This window comes from Elephantulus edwardii, unplaced genomic scaffold (genome assembly GCF_000299155.1).
Source record: "Elephantulus edwardii isolate Elephantulus edwardi_28Jun2011 unplaced genomic scaffold, EleEdw1.0 scaffold00456, whole genome shotgun sequence".
In the NCBI taxonomy this organism is placed as follows: Eukaryota; Metazoa; Chordata; class Mammalia; order Macroscelidea; family Macroscelididae; genus Elephantulus; species Elephantulus edwardii.
In genome coordinates, this window is record NW_006400206.1 from 849,544 (window position 1) to 859,269 (window position 9,726).

A 9,726-nucleotide genomic window follows, 5' to 3' on the forward strand; every position below is an offset into this window, starting at 1 on the left:
TATATATAAAAAAATCCTAGCCTCCAAAAAGAAACTTGGTCTTACCTTTTAGAAGACAGACCTATTTGTTTTCTTGGGGGTTCATGGTATATTCAACACCCATTTCAAACACACCTCAAAGGCATTGATTCTTCTTCTGTCATTGTCTAGCCCTCTGATATATAGCAAGAAATTGTGAAAATCAATGCATAGATCACATACACCTTAGTCTCTAGATTAATTCACATTATTGCTTCTCAGTATTCTGGAGAAGTCCTAGACAGAAGATTTTTCCAGTGCAATTCGTCTTTTGATTTCCTGACTGATGGTGCCAAGAGTGTTGATTGTGGAGTCAAGCAATCCATAATTGTAAGAACCTCAATCTCTTATCTATCATGGTGCTGCCAGTGGAGCCAGTGGTGAAAATATTTGTCTTCTTGATGTTGCGCTTCAATCCATATTGAAGACTACAGTCCTTGACATTCTATAGCAAGCACCTCGGGTCCTCATCAGTTTCAGCAAGCAATGTTGTGTCATCTGCATAACGTAGGCCCTTGGTGAGTCTTCCTCCAGTACTGATGCCACATTCTTCCTCATAAAGTCCAACCTCCCTAATGATCTGTTCTGCGTATAGATTGAAAAGGTATGGAAACAGAACACATCCCTGATGCACTCCTTTCCTAATTTTGAACATGCAGTGTTTCTTTGCCCTGTTCTGAGGATTGCTTACTGGTCTGAGCATAGGTTTAGCATCAAGTGTTCTGGGATTCCCATTCTCCTCAAGATTAGCTACAATTTGTTGTGATCCACACAGTCAAATACCTTTGCTTAGTCAATGAAACACAGGTAGAGATTCTTCTGTTACTCTTTATATTCTGCCAAGATCCATTTGACGTTGAAGATAATGTCTCTAATCCCACGATCTCTTCTAAACACAGCTTGTATTTCTGGTAGTTAGTTCTCTATCAATGTAGTGTTCCAGTAATTTTTTTTAAAACAAATTTCAGCAGGATTTTGCTTGAGTGTGATATTAGTGATATTGTTTGATAATTTCCACATTCTGTTGGGCCACCTACTTTTTTTTAATGAGATATGAATCTCTTCCAATCGGTTGGTCAGATAGTTATCCTCCAGATTTCTTGGTAGAACCTGGTGAATACATAAGGGACAGTGTCTGATTGTTGAAATATGTCAATTGATATTTCATTTATTCCTGGGGCCTTACTCTTTGTCAAGTCCTTTACAGCAGCCTACACTTCCTCCTTCATCATCATTGTCTTTTGATCATGTCATTTCATGAAATTCTTCTGTGTCAACCAATTCTTTTTGGTACCCCTATCTTCTTTCAATGGTTCCTGGATCATTCAATATTCTGCCCATAGCATCCTTAAGTACTGCAACTCACGGCTTGAATTTGTTCTGTAGTTCCTTTAGTTTAAGAAATGCTGAGCAAATTCAGCCCTTTTGATTTTCCTACTCCAGCTCCTTGCACATTTCATCATAATACGTGTTTTGTCTTCCTTAACTGCCCTTTGAATCTTCTCCTTAGAAAAGATTCAGCTCCTTAACTTCTTTCTTCCTTCCTTATGTTTTGACTGCTCAGTGCTTTAGTGCAGTATTCAGTCTCTTCTGACATCCAATTTTTCTTTTTTTCTTCCTCTGTCTTTGTAATTGCCCTTTTGCATTCTTCCTGAATGATATTCTTCATATCTTTGCACAGCTCATCTGGTCTTCATTCATTAGCATTCAAAGCCTCAAATATGTTTCTGAGTTGGTTTTTAAATTCAGGGGAGATAGACTCAAGATAAAAATCTTCATCCCTGTGGATTTCATTTGACCTTTTTAGATTTAATATGAAATGGCATATGAGTGGTTGATGATCTGTTCTGCAATTAGCACATGGCCTAGTTCTTACTGCTGATATCTTATCCTGTGTATACCATCAGGGTAAATCCATGTATAGCCTGTGTTTATGTTTCTTATAAGAGATATTTGCAATGAATAAATCTTTGATTGATCAGAATTCTATCATTCTATCCCCAGCCTAATTTCTGTCACCCTGTTCATGGTTTCTGACTACTAATCCTTCTTCCTCATTCCCAACTTTGGCATTCCAGTCACCCATTATTATTAAGACTTCTTAGTTGCATGTTTGATTTATTTCTGACAGCAAAAGCTGGTAGAAACCCAAAGTAGCATCCATTCTTGCACCCAGATCCAAGTATAAAATCTTCAATTTGTATGTCCTTTCATGATATTATAATATATCCTAAGAGACAAATTTGTATTGTATCCTAACAAGAAATTACATTTTAAAGAGAGAAGAGGCAAACAGTACCTGTGAATCATTGTTTTATTCAATAATGTATTGATTTTTTTTGTTGTTGTTAAACAAGCCAATGATATGCCAAATTGGAATTCTCTCTCTCTCTCTCTTTCGCTCTGTGTGTGTGTTTCAGGGAAATTTACAAATTTAATATCACATGAGATGAATTGATACAGTAACTGGGGCAATGGAAAGTGGTGTGTCAGAATCCGTGAGACTGGCTCCAGATAGGGCACAATTCAGAGTTGTTGTACATTGGGTTGCTATGGGTTGCAGGCAACTCCATGGCATATAACAACAAAAACAATATCACATATTTTGTTAGGGTGATAGTATGACCCAGCAATTGTCTTAGAAGCAATATAGTTTCCCTAAAAACTTTTGGACTGTTTTATCTGGTTATATCTGAGGCTAGAAATAACCCTAGCCAGGAAACTTGTCTAGTTATAGTCTTTAACTCCAACAATTTCATCTTCTAGCCACATCTCTTGGATGTGAGCTGAATAACTTCTGTCTTAAGATGATTTGGAGAAATTACTTGAGAAGGGAGGTATAACTAATAATGTACTCTGTAACCTTCCAGCTTTTCTTCTATTCCTGGCACATAAATCTCTCTGAATGGGCCTTGTGAGTTAATACTCTTTTTTTTTTTCTAAATAAATAAATTTTTGTAAATTTGTTATCTTTCTCTGCTTAAGCTAGTTTTAGCTTTTGGTAGAGTATTCCATTTCTCCCAATTCTATAAAGCATTAAATTTTTAGACTTTCAAGCACTGAATCCCTGTCTGGTTAGCATAGTTGATTAGAATGATTGACAGTTAATCAAAAGGTTAGAGCTTTGATTTCACACAGAAGGTACCTCAAAGGAAAGACCTGGCTATCTACTTCCAGAAACATTGGTCATTGTAAATGCTACAGAGCATAGTTTTACATTGAAAGCTATGCATCTTTTGTCTCCTGGAACTTCTCTTTTCAAATCTCATTGGCCCAAATAGATTTAGGTAGAAAAACAAGGGGATGGGAGTACTTTGACTAGTTTAGACAAATCTTTTGTCCAAGTTAGGTAAAAGTTAAAAGGCTATCTATGGTTGATATCTATGGTTTAGAGGGGAAGTTAAATGGCTATTGAAGAGTTGACTACTCCTTTCACAACAGTAGTTTCTGGATGTCAAGATCCTACATAACGCTGGACATTAATTATTTTCGCATTACATTTTGCTGTGATATTACCTGGAAAATTGTTCGATTGCCTGGTTCCTTGCTTTTTTTCTGAAGAACTTTCCCACCAAGAGCAACTATTTCATTTTTTCTTCAACTCCAATAGATTGAGAATTATGATATCAAGTGTTATGCCTAATATGCCACCTTCCCAGGTATAAACTTGCTCTGGCAAGTTATTTGATTACAGAGGCATTTTTATCTAATCATATACTCAAATTCCTTTCTCCTGAATCTTGTAAGTTGAGACCACTATTTTCTCTTTATCATATAGAATTCTTGATCATTTAAAGACACCAGTGGACTTTGGGGCTAGCATCACGTGTAAACTCAAGAGAAATAGAGGCTCTTTCTGAATTCATGGTAGATATTTATTACAATAACTTTAATTTTCTTAGAGCATAAACTCATTTTACTTTAAATTTGAGTTTTCATTAAGAACTTTCTTACCATTTAACAGTCAACCTGGTTCTTGTTGTAATAAGCACCCAAATGTAGTCTGAACTTCTGTAGAACTGGAAAAGGAATTTTTTTTTTAAAATCACTTTATACTAGTTTGCTTATAAAATTTGTATATATTGTTTTTCACCCTGGATCTTTCAGATTTCCTTTACCAGTCCCTCTCTCCACTCATTAAACTGTGCGACCCTATGATTACCCCACTTCTTATCCTCATCCCTCTGCTCTTATTCCCCCTTGCCTTAGATCCTCAGACACCTTTTACTAGTTATTTTTCTATTTCTACAGTAATGGTCATACAATAGTATTTGTCTTTATGGAACTGAATTAGTTCACTCAACATGATGCTCTCAAGTTAGATAGTGATTTTCACAATCATTGCTCCTGCATGCTGCATAATATTCCAACATGTGATATAACATAATTTCTCAATCCATTTGATTGTGGTTGGACATTTGGGCTGTTTCCTTGTCTTGTGTTTTGAATAATGCTGTTATGAACATTGGTGTACAAATGTCTATTTGTGTCTCAGATCTAACTTTCTTGGGGTATATTCCAACCAGTGGAAATACTGGGTCATGTGGAATTTCTATGTTCAGCTTTTTGAGGAAACATCAAACTATCTTTCAGAATACCATTTTACAATCCCACTAACAATGTATCTATCTATCCACATTCTCTCCAAACTTCTTACTTGCCGTCCTGTGAAATTTTGCCACTGCTACTGGGGTGAGATGGTATCTCATTGTGATTTTGATTGGCATCTCTCTTATGACCAGTGATTTTGAGCATTTCTTCATGTGTCTGTTGTTGTTTTTGTTTTGTGCAGTCAAGTAATTTGTGAGTCATAGCAATCTTATGTACAAGAGCCCCTAAACCCTGCTCTATCCTGTGCCAACCTCATTATCTCTGAAACACCTACTCCCACTACCCCAATCACTAAACTGATCCATCTCATCTAGGGTCTTCCTCTCCTGCACTGTCCCCCACTCTCCCAAACATGATGTCCCTCTCCAAGGATTTATTCCTTCTTACAACATGCCCAAAGTATGTCATATTAAGCTTCAGAATCCTTGACTCTAAGTAGCAGCCTGGCTTCACCCTCTCCAGGACAAACCTGTTTGTTCTAGCAGTGTATGGTATATTCAACACTCTTCTCCAGCACCACATCTCAAAGGCATCAATTCTTTTTCTATCATCCCTAGTCACTATTCGGCTCTCCAATGCCTAACACGCAATTGCAAAAACTATAGCCCATATCAGGTGCACCTTAGTCTCCAGCCTGACATCATTGCTCTTCAGTACTCTGGAGAGGTTCCTGACACCTGACTTTCCCAATACTTATGAAGGTTGCAGTACTTGGCCTTCTGCACCAAGCACTTCAAGTCCTCCTCAGTTTCAGCAAACAGTGTTTGGATGTGCTCACTAAATTGTGCCAAGAAATCTGGAGGACAGCCAGCTGGCCAACTGACTGGAAAAGATCGATATTTGCTCCCATTCCAAAGAAAGGTGACATGACAGTGTGTGGAAATAATAAAACAATATCTTTAATATCACATGCAAACAAGATTCTGTTGAAAATTATCCAAAAATGACTGAAGCAACATGTCAACAGAGAACTGCCAGATGTACAGGCTGGGTTTAGAAGAGGTCATGGTACTAGGGATATTATAGCTAATGTTTGATGGATCTTGGTAGAAAACAGAAAGTTCCAGAGGAATGTCTATCTGTGCTTCGTTGACTATGCAAAGGCTTTTGACTGTGTGGATCACAACAAGCTATGGCTGACTCTGAGAAGAATGGGAATCCCCGAACATTTGATTGTGCTTATGAGAAACCTATACTTGGATGAAGAGGCAGTCATCAGAACAGAGCAAGGAGACACTGCATGGTTCAAAACTGGGAAGGTGGTCTGCCAGGGATACATTCTATCTCCTTACCTTTTTAATCTGTATGCAGAACAGATCATCCAGGAAGCTAGGCTGTACAAGAAGCAATACGGCATCAGGATTGGTGGGAGATTTATTAACAACCTGAGTTATGCAAATAACACAACCTGTTTGAACATGTGTCTGTTAGCCATCTGAATATCTTCCTCTGTGAAAATTCTTCCTATGTATTTTGCCCATTTTGTAATTATGTGATCAGTCTTTTGTTTTTTAATTTTTTTTTCTTGTAGAGGCCCTACAGGATTCTATAAACTTTTTATGAGACCATTGTCTAAACTGATACTGCCAAATGCTTTTTCCCAGTCAGAAGATTTTCTTTTCACTCTGTTGGGAAACACTTTTTTAAATACATAGGGATTTAATCTTTAGGAGGTCTGGTTGCTCCATTTTATCCTCTCCATATTGCACATTACTGGGTGTATTTGACAATCTCTTTATACCATAGACTAGGCAATCTAAGCAGGAATCGCCGTTTGTCTCTTTATGGTTTGGGGATTTATTCCCATGTCTCTGATTCACTTTGAGTTACAATTCTGGCCCTCACAAAAGCTAGTGGACCCCAGGCCAGAGACCCTCCATTCATCGGGCAAGTCCACTGTGTTAACACCCACTTTGGACGAAAAGAAAGTCATAAGAGCAACCAGGCATTCCATACATGTCCCTCCTCAAGACACAAGAGGCCACCCTAAGGTCCAGCTTTAATCAAGATCCACAACATACTGGTATTCAGCCATCAGCCTGGAGGCATGGCCAAACATTTCCAGCATGTCCAAATGGCTGGCAGACCCTGGTCCAGAGACCTCCAATTCATCTGGCAAGTAACTTCTGCTGAAACCCACTTGGGTTGAAAAGAAAACCATAAGAGCCCAAGTGTTTCATATATATACAGCCTCAAGAAACGAGAGGTTATCCAAAGGTCCATCTTGAACCAAGATTCACAACACACTAGCCCTAAGCCCTCAGCCTGCAGGTGTAGCCAGACATTTCAGTATTTTACAATTGTGGCACACCCAAATGCTGGCAGACTCGGGGTCAGAGACCTCCAATTCATCTTGCAAATCACCTCTATTGATACCCACTTTGGATGACAACAAAGACATAAAAGCCCTGAGAAATCTATATGTGGCCCTACTCAGGACACAAGAGGCCATTCTAAGGTCCAGCTTAATCCAACATCCACAACACACTAGCCCTTATTCTGCAGGGGTGGCCAAACATGTCAGTATTTTACAGTTCTAGTACACCCAAATTCTCATGGCCCCTGGGCCAGAGACCCCCATTTTTTTCTGGAAAGTCCCCTCTGCTGACACCCACTTTGTACAAAAAGAAAACACTAAGAGTCCCAAGCATTTCGTACATGTCCCTCCTCAAGACATGAGAGGCCATTTAAAGGTCCACTTTGAACAGAAATTCACAACACATTAGCCCTCTACCCTCAGGCTGCAGGCATGGCCAAGCATTTAAGTATTTTACAACTCTTGCACACCCAAATGCTGGCAAACCCTGGGCCAGAGACACCCAATTCATCTGGCAAGTTCCATCTGCTGACACCCACTGGGAATGAAAATAAAGGCATAAGAGCTTCAGGTGTTCATGTTCCTCCTCAAGACACGAGAAGCCATTCTAAGGTACAGCTTGAACTGAGATTCACAGTACACTTGCCCTCATTGCTCACCCTGCAGGTGTGGCTAGACATTTCAGTATTTTAAAATTCCAACACACCCTAATGCTGGCTGCCTCTGGGCCAGAAACTCACAATTCATCTGGCAAGTCCCCTCTGCTGACACCAACTTGGGATGAAAAGAAAACCATAAGAGCCCTGAGATTTCCATATGTGTCCTCTTCAAGACATGAGAGGAAATCCTAAGGTCCAGCTTGAATCGAGATTCACAATACACTAACCCTCAAGCCTCAGCCTGCAAGTGTGGCCAGACATTTCAATATTTTACAATTCTCCTACACTCAAATGCTGACAGACTTTGGGCCAGAGATCCTCACATCATCTGGGGATTGTCCTCTCATGACACCTACTTAGGACAAAAAGAAAGAAATAGGAGCCCCGAGCGTTCCATACATAGCCCTCCTCAAAATGAGAGAGGCCATCCTAAGGTCCAGCTTGAACTGAGACTCAAAACAGACTAGTCCTTAGCCCTCAGCCTGTAGGTGTACCTAAATATTTCAGTATTTTATAATTCCAGCATGCCCAAACGCTGTTGGACTCTGGGCCAGAGACCCCACATTCATATGGCAAGTCCCCATTGCTGACACTCTCTTGGGACAAAAAGAAAGCCATAAGAGATAGAACATTTCATATGTATCCCTCCTTAAGAAATGAGAGGCCATCCTAACGTCCATCTTGACCCAAGATTCAAAACACACTAGACCTCAACCCTTAGCTTGCTGGTGTGGCCAAACATTTCAGTATTTTACAGTTCTAACATGTCAACATACTGGTGGATTCTGGACCAGAGACCCCTAATTCATTTGGCAAATCACCTCTGCTGACAGTCTCTTGGGACAAAAAAAAAACCAACAACAAAAAAAACCAATAAGAGCTCCAAATGTTCCACACATGTCCCTCTTCAAGACATAAGAGGCCATCCTAAGGTTCAGCTTGAACCAAGATTTACAACAAACTAACCCTCACCCCTCAGACTGCAGGTGTAGCTAAACATTTCAGTATTTTATAATTCCAGCACACACAAAGACTGGCAGACCTGGGTCAGAGTCCATCAATTCATCTGGCAAGTCCCCTCTGCTTTGAATAAAAAGAAAGCCACTTTGAATAAAAAGAAAGATATAAAAGCCCTAAGCATTGCATACGTGTCCCTACTCAAGACAAGAGAGGTGATCCTAAGGTTCAGCTTGAATCAAGATTGACAATATACTAGCCTTCAGCCCTCGCCTGCAAGTGAGGCCAGACATTTTTCATACTTTACAATTCCACTACATTCAAACACTGGCAGACTCTCAGCTAATTCATCTGGCAATTCACCTATGCTGACACCAACTTGGGATGAAAAGAAAGTCATTAAAGCCCTAAGTGTTCCATACGTGGCCCTCCTCAAAACACGAGAGGCCATCCTAAGATCCTGCTTGAACTGAGATTCACAACACACTAGCCCTCTGTCCTCAGCCTGCAGATGTTGCCAGATATTTCAGTATTTTACAATTCACCACACCCAAATGCTGGCAGAGTTTGGGCCAGAGACTCCCAACTGATCTTGTGGTAAATACCCTCTGCTGAAACTCACTTGGGAGAAAAGTAAGCTATTAGAGCTCCACGTGTTCCATACTTGTCCCTCCTCAAGACTTGAGAGGCCATCCTAAGGTCCAGCTTGAACCCATATTCACAACACACTACCCCTCAAACCTCGAGCTGCAGGTATGGGCAAACATTCAGGATTTTACAATTCTGCACACCAAATGCTGGTGAACTTTGGGCCAGAAACCCCCAATTTAGCTGGTGAATCCTTTCTGCTCATCCTACTTGGGAAGAAAAAAAAAAGTCATAAGAGCCTCGAACATTCCATACCTGTCCTTTCTCTAGACTTGAGAGGACATCCTAAGGTTCAACTTGAACCAAGATTCACAACACACTAACCCTCAGGCCTTAGCCGGCAGGTGTGTACAAACATTTAAGTATTTTACAGTTCTTGCACACCCAATTGCTGACAAAACCTGGACCAGAGACCCCCCAAATCATCTGGCAAGTCCCCTCTGCTGACACCCACTTGGGACAAAAAGAAAGTCATTAGAGCCCTGAGCATTTCACAAGTGTCTCTCTCAAGACTAA

At 40.0% G+C, this 9,726-nt stretch overlaps 1 protein-coding gene across 1 annotated transcript in view; it reads right to left on the bottom strand.

Moving 5' to 3' along the window:
* The window catches only part of LOC102856866 (killer cell immunoglobulin-like receptor 2DL5A-like), a 24,760-nt gene extending 15,747 nt beyond the window's left edge, over nt 1-9,013 (bottom strand). Inside the window, exon 1 of the mRNA XM_006902823.1 lies at nt 8,836-9,013. Within this exon, the coding sequence (XP_006902885.1) occupies nt 8,836-9,013 (178 nt within the window). The remainder of the gene's footprint in view (nt 1-8,835) is intronic.
* Nucleotides 9,014-9,726: the final 713 nt, after the last annotated feature.